General features: G+C 42.6%; 1 protein-coding gene across 1 annotated transcript in view; it reads left to right on the forward strand.

The window, feature by feature from the left end:
* BRINP2 (BMP/retinoic acid inducible neural specific 2) overlaps window positions 1-19048 on the forward strand; it is a 106900-nt gene that overhangs the window by 71517 nt on the left and 16335 nt on the right. The window contains exons 3-4 of the mRNA XM_032838741.1: window positions 13515-13705; window positions 14770-14978. Coding sequence (XP_032694632.1) covers window positions 13515-13705; window positions 14770-14978 — 400 coding nt within the window. The remainder of the gene's footprint in view (window positions 1-13514; window positions 13706-14769; window positions 14979-19048) is intronic.

Consider the following 19048-nt stretch of genomic DNA (forward strand, 5'->3'; position numbering starts at 1 on the left):
TAAAGGAAATATATTTCATATATATATGAAAGATCATAAACTATCTTCAGTTTTGGGAAGCTCTGTGTCCTTGACTAAGATGCTTATCTGCGCCTCAGCTAGCTCCGCTATAAAATAGGACTGAACTTGTGTGTGTCAATTAACTGTTGCCATAATTATGGACATAAAAATAACCCCCAAACTCATTTTAAAGCAATAATAACCTTTCTCAGTCATACATCTGTAGATTTGCTGAGTTCAAGTGCTTCAGGCTACAGGTGTGCAAGGAGGCCATTTGGTGTTTTCTCCAATGACGTTTATCATGGGTCTCAGGCTGAAAGAGAACTATCAGTGGGAAGGTGGGGAAAGCAATTCTTCCGGCCAGGGCAGGCAAGCAGGAACAAAAGTGAAAATATGCAATGCCTCTTTGGACTCAGAATTGGTACCCTGTTCCTTGTGTCTGTCTTCATTTGTCCAGAATGAAGTCAGGGAGCCAAGTCCAATATCGCTGGGGGAGGCAATGAGGTCCACCCGTCTGAGTGACTGATACCGTCAAGTCCCATATCAAAAGGCATTCTTTCTGATCAAAGTGAGAATGAGGACTTGATCTACCACACTGACATTTACAAGATTGTGGCAATGATGGAAAGAAATATGGAGAGCACCCAGGACCGTGCCTGGTAACACAGGGCCTCAGTAGAGACACAATGAGGATAGTTATGCTGATGATAATGATGTGTTCAGAAATTGTATCCTGTACTCTCATGGCTCAGAGCTCAGCTACTGAATTGTGTTTAATTTTGGTTGCCATCTTTAAAAAGAAACACATTAACAAGCTAGATTAAAGGCAGAGGAGGTTTAGCAGAAGGGCCTAGGAATCTAGAAACGATTGAAGGAACAAAAAAAATATTTAGTCCAATTAAGAGTGGCTCATATAAAAAGCAAATGCCCCCAAATTCCAGAAAGACGATCTCATTGCGAAGGAATGAACTTGTCAGATAATGGAAGGAGCTGCCAGTCAGGGGGAATTCTCTTAGAGTGAGGTAGCTGACAGGAAGCCCACAGACGTGTGCTGTGGAGAAGCATGGCACGGCTGTTCACTTGCTGAGCAAGCACAACAGGAGGCCCAGAGTGGTGAGCGGAGCCATTTTCTCCACAGTTGAACAGATGAGCTGTGGGGAGCAGGTTGGGAGGTCAAGGCAGAGCAGAGGTTTCTGTGCCTGAGAAAACACAGATCTTAGCTCCCTCTTCACTTCATCCTGGTCTCAGAGAGTCCCTGGCCCCTCCTTCCAAGGAGTGTGTCGTACTTCACGTGGTTCTACACGCATGCTGCCTTCCGTGTCCTCTCCGAGCCCCGGAGCCCCCATGAGAGACTCGCCAAGCAGTGACCTCGTCCTCCTCCTTTAAGCTTGAGTCTCCCCTCCCCATTTCTCCCAATCAGCCTTAATTAAACTGTTTGAAAGCTACAGCTTGATTTTAATTAGAGCAAAATTGGGAAGATTAGAATGAAATTGGCCAATCATTGTTTACGGGCCGTTGTTTGAGAACACAGCAGGCTGCGAAATTACCTACAAGCTAGGCTTCTTGGATTCTACCAGAGAGCAGGAAGAGCGGGACACAGCGGCTCTGGGGGAGGGCCGGCCTTACCTCTGCCCTTGCTCCTCCTCGAGTTGCAAGGACCGACATCTTATGTAACCAAAGGGCTCCGGGATGGAAGCCTTCCTGCCTTGGAATTACTCCTTGGTCTACAAGGCCAAAGAATTTCCTGGAAAGTAGGACAGAGGTATGCAGAGTTCCCTGAACTTGAGCATGGGTCATAGACCCATTTATAGCATGGTTCAGGTTCTTGTCAAACTCCACCACTCATGAAATGAGATGGGTCTCCCCCTTTTTTTTTTTTTCAGTTTCTCTGTCTCTTCCTTTTTAACCTATAAAAGGTGAAGAGTAGAGTAATGAGATTTCTACTTCCTCTTTTCCAGGGTTTTTTCCTTGTATAGGTAAAATAGTTGAGCTGGTGTGAAAATTGTGTGTGAATTTTTTGGTAAAAAAATGAAAGGAAGGCTCTACACCAATGTAAGAGATTATGGTTTTTATTATAATTTCTTTTTATAGCTCAGATTAATCATGTCTTATTCATTATGGCAGTAAAGGCTCTAATAGCTAAGTACATTACAGTAATCTGTTGTTGAGATAGAAATCTCTTGATGATGTGATGTGTCTAGAAATACAGCCTTCTGTACTGGAGCCAAAACATGTTATATCCCTCAGCCCCTAAAATGTCCAGCTAACCAATGTGGAACCATTTTAGCTGACTCACTGAGGTAAATAACTCTGTGGTGGACTGAGTTCTGTGGTGGGAGCAGTGGCCCCTGAGAAGAGGTATATTGGCAGGAGGATGAAGAAAAAGAAGATTTCTTTGTGTCTGGGGCTCTTCAGGAAAATCAGTGGTGTTTACTGAGATTCCTGTGTGAAAGTGGCAAGTCTCAAGCTAGCTGGGGAAAGGCAGCTCTCTGAGAGAAATGTGAGCTCTGAGAACAAAGACGTTTGCGTTTATCCAGAACTGGTTGGTATGTGAGAAATTTTCCCACGGTCATTGGTTGACAGTTTACATAAAAAGTAAAGTTACAAGAAAAATGATGAGAAAGCTATTTGTGTCTTTGGCTAAGGCCAATTCATCTTTTTTTTGCTCCTGAGTTCTTCAATATTTTAGTCAATGACCTGTCCTGTGTCTTCCTTCATTCTTCAAGGAAAACCAGTCATACCTATTTTTTTTTTTTTCTTACAAGTATCATCCGTACCCCAAACAACCTTTTGGAGAACAAGAACCTTTCAGCATGGCAGTCCCTTTGAAAACTTCAGGTTGGAGGAGGGTACTCCCCAGAAGGGGTTGTTGGAAGTCTTTCAGGAGGGGCAAAGAGGGGAGAGGGGCAGCATTTCCTATCATGACAGCCTACTCTTTCTGCCATTGTTTGCTAAGTGGTGCTTGGATGTGGGCATCCTGGGCCCCACGGCTGTCCTAGGACTTCTCCGCAGCCTCTCTGGGAGTCCCCAGACCTATTCTGAGAACTGCCGCCTCAGTGAGCATGTGATGATTGGTTGGCTCTGCTGGAAACGGTATTGATTGTTCCCCAGGAAAGCCAGCCTGGGGTCTAACTCAGGAGGAACAGATGGGCTCCTAGCACTTGGGGACACCCTGACACTGGCATGGGGTGATGCCAGACCCGCAGGGGGTGTCACGGCCAAGGGGCTGCGTAGGGCTGCCTACTCAGGATACAGGAAATGTGACTTTCCTAATGACAACCGTATTGGTGGCCTTGGAAATGAACGTGCATCCCACACAGAAATGGAAAGCTGGGTCTGCTGGAAAATGGGTAACAACGAACACAGCTCTCAGCCCAAGGTCTCGGCACAAGGGCCTTTATTGTGGGCCGCGGTATTCCTTGTTACCAGATTTCACCCTCAAGTTATAGTTTTTGGTTTCGTTTTGAAACCATGGGTTTCTTTCTAGAACGCTCTCTCTCCCTTGAGACTTCCAGGGAGGGAGGTTTCATAGGTAACGTGTCTTCATGGGGGCTGGATCAATGTTCTCAGTTTACAAGCCAGCAAAGTGGTGCTTCAGTGCGGAGCTGCTGGAAACAAGCCCCGGGATGGAGGACCCCAGCTGTGCTCTTTTTGAGTCTTTCATCTCCGAGAGCGTGGGGCCTGGCAGGGGTGCGCGCTTGCTGGCAGAGTTCTTGCTGACCTCTTATCACTTGGAGGAACACGGTGCTGCCGTGTGGTTGGTGACATTAGAGGTAGTAGCTGTGACTTGGAGGCATTCTTTGTTTCCATCTTTCAAGCGAGGAGCGTCATCAGAGACCCTCCTGCTTCAAGCTTGGCTGTGGTTCAGCTCTCCTGCTACAGGCTCTTGGGTTCTGGGAAAATCCCTAAATTCATGTACAACCGGAAGCGTCCTTGGTTGGCAATCTGGACCACGAGCGTTAAGCAGTTTGGGACAAAGATAACTCTGATCATTTCAGAATGTAGAGAGAGATTTTGGATCACGGCCGCGGTGTTCTCTGTGTTGGTGTGGACAGCTGCCGTAGCGTGCTGGTATTGTCTGGATCATACCTTTCCTAAATTTTGTTTTGGTTGTTATCAGTGGTTGTATGGGTGGTGGCAACCCTTTGGCAGAAGTGTGTGTTGTTCAGCCTAGGCGAATCTAGAGTAAGATGGGAGATGGAGTAAACTGCTGCTTATAGCAGTTTCCCGATGTGCGGCTGGGAAGCCCTTGCACGGGGAGTACACATTGGAGAGTTTCTGGTCACCCTCCGGCTTAGCCTGTGAGCCCTGTCGTGGTCTCTGGGTTCTAAAGGCACTTTGCATGGGGGCTTCACTCCGTGTGAGATGTTTGCTCTCTCAGAACGCTTACTGCGTAACAAACACAGTGGGAGAAGATTTTAAGAGAAATGGCTAAATTGAAATGGAGATTTACTTGATTTCTTAATTGAAACAAAGATGATGGCTTAATTGAAGTAGTGTGTGTTAATATAATTGATACATAGAAAACATCCTTTTCCTAGGAAAAAAAAGGAGCCTTGATTATTTTATTACTGGAAAAAAACCTGCTAAAGGAGAACTCGGAGATGAACATTTATTCTCTGAATAGCTCAGGCTGCCTTCCAGTAGTGCCTTCTGAGGCTTTCAGATGCTGGAAAGAACCAGGTTAATAAGTTCTGTAAGTACATTTTTACTACTTTCTGGCTCAAACTCCTTTCACAGATGTTTTCCCCATTATTTTGATTCAATGAAGGGCCCCAAAGGGCAGGGAAGAAACTTAGTGAAGTAGGAGAGAAAACCACTGGGCATCCCCAGAGCCTGAGCTGTTCTATCGGCAGCCAAGGCCTAGGCCGGATTCTTGGTGGACACCCCAGTACAGTTCACAGAAGCGGCTTTTTTTTGGGGGGGGGTTCAGATATAGTTTCCATCCTTACGTATCTATTCTTTCTCCAATGAAATTCTCTCTTCCCCTCTCTCTCTCTCACACACACACACACTTTCTTCCACTCACAGAATCATGATTACCCTTTTGAGATTCACAGGGTAGGTAGGTAGCATGGTGGTAAACACTGTAGACTCGGAAACCACACATCCTGTGTTTAAATACTGACTCTGTCACCAACTGGGTGTTACCCATTGGGCAAATTAGCTTACCTGTGCCTCAGTTTCCTCATCCGTAAAATGAGGATAATGATCTTCTCCCCCTTATGGGGGTGTTTTGGATATCATATTGGTTAATACTTGTTAGATGCTTGGGATGCCTGGCACATAATAAGAATTCATTAAATGTAAACCATTATTTTTTATTATTTGCTCATAAAATGCTCCCTAAGACAGCATTGTTCATTTTTCTGAGTCATCTGTTATTCTGTGTTATAATGTCCTGAGCAGCCATAGGAGCTGAACTCAGGCCTTTGATTTCTCCCATGATACCCTATGTATGGACTTGATTTTTAACTAGGTCTCGATTTCTCCTTCTGCAAATGGGTGTATTAAAACCACCTTAAATCCAAAAAGGTTTGCTTCAGTGTATATGTTGCACTGTGTTTGGGATATATGGTAAACTCATGTGTATATAGATAACTAAAGGAATGAAATGTTCTAGGTAATGAGATACTTTTGTTAAAAGATAGTAAACTTTTAAAAATAATTAGAATACCATATAATACACTTAATCTCCACAGAGGAAAATTGTGTTCTCGAAACAGCAGAATGGTGTTGACTTGGGTTTTAATCTCAGCCCCACCACTTACTGTGTAACTTCAGGCAAATGACTTTCCTAACCTCTATGGGTCTCACCGTTGCTGTCATCACCGCCATCATAGCACCTGGGGAGGGGCGGGACACTAACTTTCTGTTCTGATTCTGGTACCAGTTGGGTATATTGTTTTAAGCAAACCACTTCTCTCTCTGTTTCATGGTTTTTCTCATAACATAAGAGGAGTGAATAGACCTTCTCAATTGGTGCATCTGCTGGCCCCTGCCAGCATTGCGAATGGCTAAGGACGGCTACGGATTTGGATAGGTTTGTTCATATATTGACCCATTTAGCCCCTGGGGCGACTGGGCAAAGTCTGGGGTAGCAGGACTTCCTGTGCTTGGTCTCCTCAGTTCTGATCCCAATGCATCACATGGAGAATTTTCAATGTACATGATAACGTGAAAAAATATTGGCAGATAGTACTAAAATGTTCCTTCTAATTCAAACAGCTGAAATTTCCCTCTTGGTAGTTGTGTGAAATCAGGTAAATTACTTAGCTTTCTAAGCTTCCACAGCCTCATTCATTAAACTAATAGATGCTCAAAAGTCTTTTTGGTTTGGATAAAATATATGATTTTGCAAGTCTGATGCTGGACAAAAAGAAAGGAGGATTAAGGAAAAGTGCATGACTTTAAAATTGTTACTTCTTTTGGTGACCTTGAACATTACGAGTGTGGCAGAAGTTGTTGTTAGACCCATTGTAGGGGTTGGAGGTGCTGATCATTAACATTGGGCGTAAAGCAGAGCAGAGTCTGAATGGGGGCTCTGTACTCACTGGACTTCAGAGTGTGGATTGGGGGTTCAGAACATGCCCCAGGGTTTGAAAGATATCCATGTCTGCTGAAGACAATGGAAGAAGGCCCTGACTCAGTTTACCAAAGCATAAGAAAATGCCATCTGTGCCTGATTTATGTATAAACAGTATACAAAATCATGCCTGTAAATTACCTTTTTATAAGTCAAATCTAATTTTCTCATTGATATGCATACACATTTAGGATACTTTACTTCCATTTCAGATCAATCACTAATTGGTAGTTGCGTCTATGTATTCCCGTGCTGTAGCATTTTCTTATCTAGTCATCAATAATTTCCAAACAGTTAAAGGATTAGGAGAGCGATGACATAAAACAAGTGAATTTATTTTAAATAAAATAAATGAGAGAATCTCGCAGCCATTTAACAAATGTATATTGCTAACAGTATGACAAGTTAGAACTTCTAGCATTGTTCTATTGCTATTAAGACCGAAAGAATCAATCTTGCCCTCATTGAGTTTTTGTTTTACTGGGAGAGAAAGAGAATTAAAAAATGTATTATGTTGGGTAGTAATAAGTGTTAAAAAAAAAAAAAGATAACTAAAGCAGAGCATGGAGACAGAGAGTGAGAGAGAAAGAGGATGTTCTTTTGGATGGGATGGTCAAGGAAAGCTTGTAGGAGGTACCGTTTGGCAGTCCTGAATGAAGGGACTGAGCACATCATTTTTTATTTATTAAATTTAATTATATTGGGAATCACCTCTATGGTAAGGTGATCTTTCTTTTTGGTGAGGGGTTTTGATCATTGTAAGAAATTATGAAAAAATGGAAGAAATTAAGAAAAAATGGAAATGATTTCTTCTAGCAATCTAAATGATAGGATAGAAATTGTTTATTAGTTGATGAATATGGCCTACCATGAATCAGGGAGGCTGGGTTTGGTGTCAGATTCAAAATACAATCACCAAGACCCATGTCAAGGAGCTTACTGCCTATGCTTTCTTCCACGAGTTTTTCTTCCAAGTCTTAAGTTATGTCTTTAATTTGTTTTGAGTTTATCTTTGTGTATGGTGGAAGATAAGGGTCCAGTTTAATTGTTTTGCACGTGGTTCTTCAGTTTTGCCATTACCATTTATTGAAGAGACTGTCCTTTCCCTATTGTGTATTTTTGGCTCTTTTGTCACAAATGAATTGACCATATATGTGTGTTTGTTTCTGGGTTCTCTGTTTTGTTCCACTATCGGTGTGTCTTATTGTTTTGTTTTTGTTTCTGTTTTTTAGTTTCACAGGTAGAATTTAGTGATTCATCAGTTGCATATGACGCCCAGTGCTCATCCCATCACATGCCCTCCTTAATGTCCATCATCCAGTTACCCCATCCCCCCACCAACCTCCCCTCCAGCAACCCTGTTTGTTTCCTTCCAAGAGTCTCTTATGATTTGTCTCCCTGTTTTCATCTCATTTTTTCTTCCCTTCCCTTGTTTATCAGTTTTGCTTCTGAAATTCTGAATATGAGTGAAATATATGGTATTTGTATTTCTCTGATTTATTTCACTTAGCATAGATGTCAATGTGTTTTTAATGCTAATACCACATTTTGATTACTATAGCTTTGTTATGTAGTTTGAAATTAGGAAGTGTGATGACTTCCTAGCTTTGTTCTTTTTTTCTCAAGATTGCTTTGACTATTTGGGCTCTTTTGTGGTTCCACACACATTTTTGGACTTTTTTGTTCTATTTTATGGAAAATGCCATTGGAAATTTTATAGGGATCGTAATGAATCTGTAGATTGCTTTGGATAGTATGGACATTTTAACAATATTGATTCTTCCAATCCGTGAGCATAGATTATCTTTCCATTTATTTGTGTCTTCTTCAATTTCTTTCACCAATATATTATATAGTTTTCAGTGTACAGAACGCTCATACTCTTGGTTAAATTTATTCCTTGTTATTTTATTCTTTTTGTTGCTATTGTAAATGGGATTATTTCCTTAATTTCTGTGGTTTTTTTGGTTATTACTCTATAGAAATGTAACTAACTTTTGTATATTGATCTTGTATCTTACAACTTTGCTGGATTCTTTTATTCTAATAGGTTTTTTTTTTTTGTGGAGTCTTTAGGGTTTTCTATATATAATACCATATCATCTGCAAATTGATGATTTTACTTCTTTCTTCCTGAGTTGGATTTTTTTTTTAATTTTATTTAGTCATTTGACAGAAATCACAAGTAGGCAGAGAGGCAGTAAGGGGGGGCGGGGAGAAGCAGGCTCCGTGCTGAGCAGAGAGCCCAATGCAGGGCTCGATCCCAGTACCCCGATATCATGACCCGAGCTGAAGGCAAAGGCCTAACTCCCTGAGCCACCCAGATGCCCCGAGTTGGATGTTTTTTAATTTTTTTTTCTTGCTTAATAGCTCTGGCTAGGACTGCCAGTACTATGTTGAATAAAATTGGCAGGAGTGGGCCACCTTGTCTTATTCCAATCTTAGAGAAAAAGCTTTCAGCTTTTAACCATTGAATATAATGTTAGTTGTGGGCTTGTCATATAGGATATATATTATGTTGAGGTATGTACCCTCTCTATATTTTTTATTGAGAGTTTTTATCACAAATGATGTTGAATTTTCTCAATTGCTTTTCCTGCATCTTTTGAGATGATCGTATGTTTTTATACTTAGTTTTATTAGTGTGGAGTAGCACATAGATTGATTTGCAAATGTTGAACCATCCTTTCATTCTTGGAATAAGTCCAGCTTGATTATGCTGTATAATTCTCTTGGTGTAATGTCAGATTCAGTTTACTAATATTTTGTTGGGGATTTTTGCATGTGTATTTATCAGGGATACTGGCCTATAATTTACTTGTCTTGTAGTGTCTTTGTCTGATTTTGGTATCAAGGTAATGCTGGCCTTGGATGTTTCCCCTCCTCTTCTATTTTTTGGAAGAGGCTGGAAAACATTGGTAAGAACTCTTTAAATGTCTGGTAGAATTCACCAGTGAAAGCCAGATGATCCTGCACTTTTGTTTGTTAGGAGGTTTTTTATTACTGACTCAATCTTCTTTCTAGTAATTGGTCTGTTCAGATTTTCTACTTATTCATGATTCACTCTTGGTAGGTTATGTTTCTAGGAATTTATCCATTTCTCATAGTTTGTCCAATTATTTGGTCAGTAATTGTTCATTGTAGTCTCTTGTGATCCTTTGTATTTGGGTGGTATCAGCTGTAATGTCTCCTCTTTCGTTACCAATTTTATTTACTTGGGTCTCCTCCCTTTTTTCTTGGTTAGTCTAGTTAATGATTTGTCTATTTTAAAAATCTTTTCCAAAAACCAACTTTTATTTTCATTGATCTCTTCTGTCATCGTTTTAGTCTCTATGCTATTCATTTCCACTCTGATCTTTGTTATTTTCTTCTTTCTACTAACTTTGGGCTTAATTCATTGTTCTTTTTCTAGTTCCTTGAGGTATGAATTAGGTTATTTAAGAACTTCATTTTTTCTTCGTGTAGGCATTTATTTTTATAAACATCCCACTTAGAACTACTTTTGCTGCATGGTATTTGTATTTCCATTTCCATTTGTCTCAAGATAGTTTTTGATTTCTCCTTTGACCTATTGGTTGTTCAGGAGCATGTTGTTTAATCTCCATGTATTTGTGAATTTTCCACTTTACTTCTCGTATTTTCTAGTTTCATACAATTGTGGATGAAAAAGGTGCATGATATGATTTCAGTCTTCTTAAATTTATTAAAATTTGTTTTCTGACCTAACATGTGATCTACCCCAAAAAATGTTCCATGTGTGCTAGAGAGGAATGTGTTTTCTGGGGCTGTTGAATGGAATGTTCTGCAAATATCTGTTATGTCCACCTGGTCTAATATGTTGTTTAAAGCCAATGTTCCCTTGTTGATCTTGTCTGAATGGACTCACCCTTGTTGAAAGTGAGGTATTGAAGTCTCCTCCTGTTGTTGAGCTGCTGTTCATTTCTCCTTTCAGAGCTGTTAATATTTGCTTGATATGTTTAGGTGCTCCTATCTTGGTGCATAATTTACAAATGTTGTATCTTCTTGGTGAATTGATCCCTTTGTCATTATAGAATGCCCTTCTTTGTCTCCTGTTACAGTCTGGCTTAAAGTCTACTTTAACTGATAGCTACCCCAGATTTCTTTGCGTTTCCATTTACGTGGAATATCTTTTTCATCCCTTCACTTGCAGTATAGGTGTCCTTACTGCTGAAGTGAGTCTCTTGCAAGCAGCATGTGGTTGGGTCTTTAAAAAAAAAGTCTATTAAGCCACCACATGTCTTTTGATTGGCCACTTGGTCAATTTAGACAGGAGATCAAGCAATTGTTCTGTATGCTGCAGTGGGATTTGGGATAGAAAACAGTTCAACAGATACCCTGTACTTTAAAGTTTGACATTTCCTGTACAATGGAAATAAATGATAATGTATTATTATGAACTTGCCTGCTTAGATAAATAAAGCCACACAATGGGAATCTTAAAAGACTTTGTTGGAACCTTGAATTATTAGTCGTCTTTTCTTTTGTTTCCCTGGTAATATTTGGCACATGCCCCTCCTCTCTGTCTTAGTTCCTAGAGTTAGATGAGAGAATTCTATAGCCTTAAATTGGGCATGGACTTTTATTCACTTATTTTGGAACTCTTTTATTTTTATGCAGCCCTATAATTTGTAGTCCGTGGATTTGGGGAGAAAGACCAAGCTTTAGCACTGTCACAAAGAGCAGAGTTGGGATGGGTGAGAAGGTTGATAAGACTTTGCATTTTGTTGTTCCCTAATGCAGTGGAGCTGGTCCTTACGAGTATAATGTGAAAGGCCATGGAAGAGTCCTTTCTTACTAGTGGATGTGATCCTTTAAATTTCATCCTAAGACAGATTCCTCTTGGAAATGTGTCCCCTTTAAAATACAGACATTTCAGTGAGGAGCAAAGCAAGAAGATTAAAAGTGTAGATGGGATTAGAAAGGAATTTTGGCATCTTGTATAATAGGGCTTCTTAGAAGGTGGGTCCTCTTTTCAGGATGTCCATGTTGACATCTGCCAATGTTGTGAAAACAAATCATCTTAATTTGGATAAAGGCAGTCTCACCAAAGGACACGAGTAGTCATGTATTTTTTAAAAATATTTTATTTATTTATTTGACAGAGAGAGATCACAAACAGGCAGAGACGCAGGCAGAGAGAGAGGGGGAAGCAGCGCTGAGCAGAGAGCCTGATGCAGGGCTCGATCCCAGGACCCTGAGATCATGACCTGAGCTGAAGGCAGAGGCTCAATCCACTGAGCCACCCAGGTGCCCCAGTCATGTATTTTTTTTTATCATTACATACTTGCACCTAAACACACACACACACACACACGCACACACCTAAACACACACACACGCGCGCGTGCGCGCACACAAACATGCATGTTAGATTCATATAAGAAATGTCCTTGAAGCAGTCAAGTTTATTAATTTTATTGGCTCTTGACCCTTGAGTACATGTCTTTTTAATATTTTGCATGGTGAAATGGAAAAATACACCTAAAGCACATTGGAGGCTATGGAAGATTGTCTCAAGGAAAAAATGCTTTTGTGATTGAATTGTGAGCTCAACTAGCTGCTTTTTCATTGGAACTGAATTTTTCTTGAAAGAACAACCATCAGACAAACTATTGTTATTTAGACTTTAGTGCCTGGCAAACATTTTCTCAAAAAAAAAAAAAAAAGGGGGTGGGTGAGGAATGAAGTAGGTTTACCGCTTCAAGGAAAACAACTAATATTATTTGTTGCCAATGATGAAATACAAGCTTTCAAATGAAAATTAGAATTTTGGAAAACTCATATCTGTCATTATGAGCTTGGTAGCAGTTCCAGTATTTAATAACTTTACTCATGAGATTTGTGGTGATATTAACAAATATGGTGTTTTGCTATTATATAATGAAAAGTTCACAATGTGGAAGATCTGAATAATTCAGTGATCCCATATTTTTGAGATGACCAGTGAATGATGTTCCAAAATCCTGAAGGGTAAAAGGACACATTCAAAGTACAGTGTAGAACACCAGATTTTAATGTAACAGAGTTATGAAAAGTGCACTGAAATGGTTTCAGATTCCAGGCTGTAACTAACCTTTAAGGAATGACATTTGTTGAGTGAACAACAAATAGCCACAAAGAAGAATATCCACAATTATCACAACAGATTGAATGCAGAAGCAAATATGAGAATGCAGCTCTCTTCTGCTAAGCCAAATATTAGAGACTTGCAAAAATGCAAAGTAATACCACTCTTCTTGCTAAACTGGTTTTGTTTCAGGACATACGGTTATTGTAATAAAAATATGCTATTTACATTATATGTAACAGATTTACTGCTGTGATCTTTAAGTAAAATAATATGTTTAAATTTTCTAGGTTTGAGTTTTTAAAGTGGTAATCATCCATGGCTATAAGCCACATAAATATGGGAGACACAGTCATTTTTTGAGTGTGAAGGGGCCTCGAGACCAAAAAGTTTGAGGACTATTGTTGTAGACCAAACTCCTGACTTTACAAATGGGGAGCTCATGGGACTCATGCACTGAGGGGCAACTGGAACTGGTTCCCATCTCTGCAAACCGCTGCTCTCATGTTTTCACTGTTGGCGTATTGCCCCCTTACTACACTATGGTACACGACTACCTTCATACGGATGAGCTGATTAGCTGCTCTCCAGTGAGACAGCCAGATGGAAGTAGGTTGTGATGGAAGTCAGCCGAGATGGGTCTTTCCCACAGCCTGGGAACGGGCCTGAGTGGAGGCCAGCAGGCCTCTTCCAGGCACCAGGTGCCTCTGTGTGGAGGGATGTGTGCTGAGGGGAGGGGACGGTGGTAGAAGTGGAGAAAGAACATTCTCTACTTCAGATTTTATGCTTCTTGTTCTTACATACGTGGAGCTTTTCTTTATCCCGTGACTTTTTCTCCAGGGAGTTTGCCCGTTGGAAAGTAAACAACTTGGCTCTGGAAAGGAAGGACTTCTTCAGTTTGCCATTGCCTCTCGCCCCAGAGTTTATCCGGAACATTCGCCTCCTTGGAAGGAGACCCAACCTACAGCAGGTCACTGAAAACCTGATTAAAAAGTACGGCACTCATTTCTTACTTTCTGCCACCCTTGGAGGTAAGCAACATCGCGATCCTGCGCGAACTGGCTGTCAGATCATTGAATATAGCTTTAAAACCCATGGAGTAGAGCTTGGGTCTTCCTGGGTCTTTGTTCTTCCCAGCCTGTTATAGCCTGAGAAATAGTTTCTTTCTGGTGCCTTTGAGAACAGTATATATACACATCCAAATCCTGACATCCAGAACATTGCTATTTGCTTATAAGCATCCTCCTCGAGGAAGGGGTGTGGGGTAAGGAGGTGGGGGGACTCCCAGGCGCCTACTAAGCACTTGCCAGCAGGGGGCGCTCCCAGTTTTCTTTTGATAGCGCCTTCTAACCCAGAGGCTTCTCCACATCCTAGTATTTGCTGTGGCTATAGTTGTCGGACCCATAGGCAAAGAAGTAAATGTCCATTGAGTCCCTGACCCCTGCTGGCCTCTCTAAAGATTGGTAACTGGCCAAACCAATTCCAGTGGCTCTGGGCTGGATGGGGACGAAGTTGGGAGTGGGGATGGTGTAACCTGTGGCCGAATCCAAAGCTCTGAGGAGACAGGGCTGTCGCTGCCCTGGGAAGAAGAAAGCGGGATTTATTATAACATTTAGCTCACTGTCTGGTGGACAAAAGGAAACTCTCCAAGGGTTTGGGCCAGCTGCTGGCATGTGGTAGGTGTTGAGTGTTTGATGGGGAGGAGGGAGGTTGAACTTCAAGGCTTTTGCCCTTTCTGAGGGAGCAGAAATATCCATGGTGACTTCTCATAAACAACTTGAGAGAGAAAATTTTACCTCCCCCATGGAGGTAGATTGCCTGAGACTGAGATCAATAAAGGATGTTAAATGGATAAGCTGGAGGGGAGGGGATGAGCTTTGGGATGGTTAAAGAATGAGGGAAAGGGAAGAGGGCCCCTCGGGCAGTGACACCCGCTACCCTGTGCACTGTCTGATGAGACTGTTCTAGAACTCTCTTCAGCAGGGGGCAGCTGACTCCTGAGCTCTGACTCTTCTGGCCAAGGGTTTCATGTTCTAACTGGTAGGGGATTAGGGAGCAGAAGGCCTTACCAGTGAACCCATGTTGTTTGCGACAGGAGAAGAGTCCCTGACCATTTTTGTGGACAAGCGAAAACTGAGCCGCAAGGCAGAAACAGCAGGAAGCACTCCTGTCGTTGGGGGCAGTGGAAACAGTTCTGCCGTGTCCCTGGAGACCCTGCACCAGCTGGCAGCCTCCTACTTCATCGACAGAGAGAGCACACTGAGGCGGCTGCACCATATCCAGATAGCCACGGGGGCCATCAAGGTAACAGCCTGCGAAGTGCTGGGGGAGGGACGGCAGACAGGCAGAGAGGAACCAAAGGGGAAGCAGGAGTCTTAGCCAGCTCCAGGTCAGCCAGGCCTGACTGAGGGACGTGGGAAAGCAGCTTCCTGACACAGGCACAGCCAACCCTGAAAGGTGGTCCAGGTCTTCCCTGTACAGCAGACAGACATGTAGCTTCTACTCTGAGGTAATCTCTGGCCAGCGGACTGTTGTGAAGGAGAGACAAGGTCCTTACTCTGCAGAGGTTACATTCCGGTGAGGGATAAGGATATTAAACAAGTTTAAAAGCAAAGTAATTTTAGATAAAGGTACAAAGAAAAGAGAGTCATAAGGTACAGATTTCCTGGGGTGAGAGAAGGGAGCAGCTAATATTAGCCAGATTGGTCCAGGGAGGTCACTTAGGGTTTAGGCTTTGAGGCTGACATGCGAGTGATCTGAAGGAAGGATATTCAGAGAGCGAGAACTAAGGCCCTGGGGCAGGTGCCTTAGAACACAGAAGATCGCTGTGACTGCAGTAAAGTGAACAGGAAGACACTGGCACTAGATGGGGTTCAGAAGTAGACTAGAACCAGATTATGTGGCCATGATACGGAATTCTCATGTCAAAGTGCAGCGAAAAACAAGCAGAGAGTTCTGAGTGGAGGAGTGATAATGATCTCAAGCATGTTGGAAAATGATCAATGGTTACTATAACATTAATAATCATAACTGTCATCCCATCTTCTCTACTTACAGCTAGGACATTTCTAGCAAAGTTCATATTGTTTTAGGGAAAGGAAGACCAATGACAATACTTGAAAATGCTGGATTATTTTATTCTAAATATAAAGTCAAGGTAGCGAGTGGTGGTCAGTCTTGTATTATATGCTGTTTTTATCACACCCAAAATTGGAAGGAAATTTTGTTCCTTTATTTATTCATTCAGTAGATATTTATTGAACACCTGTTATGTGTCGTGCTCTGCTCTGGCTCCTGAGAATCCTAAGAGTGAACAAAGCATAGAGAGTCCCTGCCCTCATGAACTTCACATTCTAATACATGATGTTAGGTGGGATCAATGATACGAAGAAATGGATTCGGGGAAGAGGAAAGAGAGTGATGGGGACATGGCACTTTTGGGAAGACCTGTTTGAAGAAATGCCATTTAAGCAGAGATCTGAATGGGGGGGGGGGCACATGGGTATCTTGAGTGAGAGCAGGTGTGATTGCCGCGAGTGGGAGTGTGCGTGTTGTGGTCCAGAAACACTGTGTCAGGTAGCTGGAGTGCAGTCAGCAGAGGGGTGAAGAGGAGATGAGCCTTCGGAGAACATTTTTTCTCTCCCCCTAACCTCCCCCTCCCCGCCCGGTGGTAGACTGCCTGAGACAGAGATCAGTAAAGGATGTTAAGATCATGAGGGCATCACTGCTTAGGGAAGAGGAGAGAAAGCGGGATTGTGGAGACTGATGTCATCCATGGTCAAGGGAGGAAAGAACGGTGGCCCGCTCAGACAACTCTGGCTGCGAGAGGTAGTGAGAAGTTGGCAGAGGCAGGATGTGTTTTGATGGTAGAGCCTCTGGGATTAGCTAATAAATTAGAAGAAAGGAATCAAGAGTCACTAAGATTTTTGGCATGAACAACCAGATGACAGTGATTCTTTTACTGAGAAGGACAATGCTGGGAGAGGTGCCATCTGAAAGAAACAAATCAGGAGTTTGATTTTAGACACCCTGAGTGTGACATTCCTCTTAGACATCCGAGTGGAGCTATCTAACAGGCAACTGGATATAACACTAGGATTTCAATAGAAAGGTCATGATTGGAGATAGAAATTCGGCACACCACTATATACACATGTGTAGCTGGTATTTAATACTGTGGGCAAGATGAGAGGAAATCACTCGAGGAGTGAATGTAGCCTGTAAATGGCTCTAGGGCTGAGTTGAGTGGCAGATCAATATCCAGAAATGGGGAAGAGGAGGAGGAGCTAAAAGGAGGCTGAGATCACGCAGATCAGTATGAAGGAACCAAAGTCCTATCACAAGACTGTGTGAAGCAAGTGTTTCTCAAAAGAAGGAGCAGACAGCTGTGTTAGATGCTGTTGAGTAGTCGGAGAATGGACCTTCAATCTGGCAACATGGAGGTAATGAGCAACCTAGAGACGAGGGGCTTCAGTGACACGACATGTACAAAAGGCTGAGTATAGAAGGTTCAAGAGAGAAAGCAAAGGGAGGAATCAGAGGAGGAGAAGGCAATTCTTTAAGGGTTTTTGCTGTAAAGAAAAAAGATGGGCAATAGCTGGAGAGTGGTGGAAGGTTAAGGGAGGTGGAGATTTTGTATTTAAGGTGGAGGATATTTGAATCCTGGCATTTGGTAGCAATGATTCAGAGGAGAGGGAGAAGATGATGATGGAGGAGAGACAGGAGGCAGTTACAAGAACAGCCTGGTAAGCGGGAGAGGCTGGTAGTCCATGGAGAGGTGGGTCTTACCTAAGAGCATAAACATCCTATCCTTTACAGCAGGAGGCATTCAGGTGACAGACCCCATGCAGTCACATGTAGCTGCGGTGGGAGGATGCGAACGTCCTTGTCTGATTGATCCAGTTCCTTGAGGTCATGAGAATGAGAGTCCTTGACGAAAAGGAAGGGAAAGAAATTGTTGAGAAAAGAATGTAGGAAATGGTTTCAGAAGGGTAGGGGTTAGGTGTTTCAACTACTAGATAAATGTTGTGGATTGGTGGGCAGCCCTGAGGGCCCACATGAGACCCACGGTGACAGTTATAACGGGGACCCGTTCACATAGCTGTCAGTTGTAACAGCCACATTTGGCGCTTCAAGTACAGGCAGGCATGGAGTGGGTGGAGAGCTGAATTCAACAGGGAAGAGTGTGTGTTTGTGTGTGTGTGTGTGTGTACAAGATGAAAGAAAAAGAAGCGAGGGAAGTGAGAGTACACACAAAGCTGTGACTATAGTGATGGACTGAGGGAATTGAGACCATTCAGGGATGGCAGAAAGTGAAAAGTTTCACTTTGAAAGTGAGTTAGGTCACAGAGTTAGAAGTTGGTTTGATGATTTGTTGGAGGGAAGAGACCCAAGGAAGTGCAAGTGTGTGATGCTTAATACTGAGATTAGAGAGAGAGTTAGAGAAAAAAAAAATCAGGTTCTGGACATGGCCATGAGTGTGGATGACTGAGACGGGGCTGGAGGCCAAGGTGAAGAGACATGAGAAGGCTGAGAACCCCTGTCTTCAGCATCTGCTGGGCTGTGGTTAATGCACGAAGATGAAATAGATTCTTGAGAAGAGATCAAGGCTATAGACGACCTTGCGAAGACCAATCATGAGACTGAGAGAGCACCGAAGAGAAGAGGTCAGCTCTGGGGCTGTACGGAGTGAGAGTCTGAGAGAGGACAGTGGCTGAAGTTAACAGAGGTTTAGGGTACATTTGGGAGGTTGGTCTCTTAGGCAGCTTAAAATGACGAAAGAAGACTGTTAGTAGCATAGACTGGGTTTTACCAAGAAGACAGAACTCTGTAGTGAGTGGGCTGTGTTGAAGGTGGAGAACTGATCTTGCCTAGAAAAGAAAAGGAGGTCTAGATTAACAACCCCGACATCCCATTAATGTCCCTTCCCATCCTTTGACCTGACCAACTTTTCATTTTCTGTCACGGCCTCATTTGCCTGTTGGCCTAACTTAGACTCTGTGGCTCATCACTATCATCACTGCATTGGATATATTCTCAATTTGCCCTTTGCAGCCTCCTCATGCACCTGCCATCCCCTTAATTCAGGAGCTGAAGGATGCTTGCGTGATTTTCTTGCATTATCTTTTTAACTAGTCTCTCTGTCTCCATTCTCAGCGCTGCTCCCTGATCACCCTCTCTGCCGCTTGCATAAGAGCAAATCATCTCGTACCATCCTCCTGCTTAAACCACCGCAGCCCAGCCATGGTGGCAGTGTGACTCAATGGAAGGAGTGTAGGGTCACACCCAAGAGTCTTTGCTGCTGTGCCCCTGCTCGTGGTGATCTAGGCTAGGACGAGTTCCCAAACTACTCTGAGCCTCGGTTTTCTCAGTCT

Source organism: Lontra canadensis, unplaced genomic scaffold, assembly GCF_010015895.1.
Source record: "Lontra canadensis isolate GAN:19392208 unplaced genomic scaffold, GSC_riverotter_1.0 scaffold106, whole genome shotgun sequence".
NCBI classification, from domain to species: Eukaryota; Metazoa; Chordata; class Mammalia; order Carnivora; family Mustelidae; genus Lontra; species Lontra canadensis.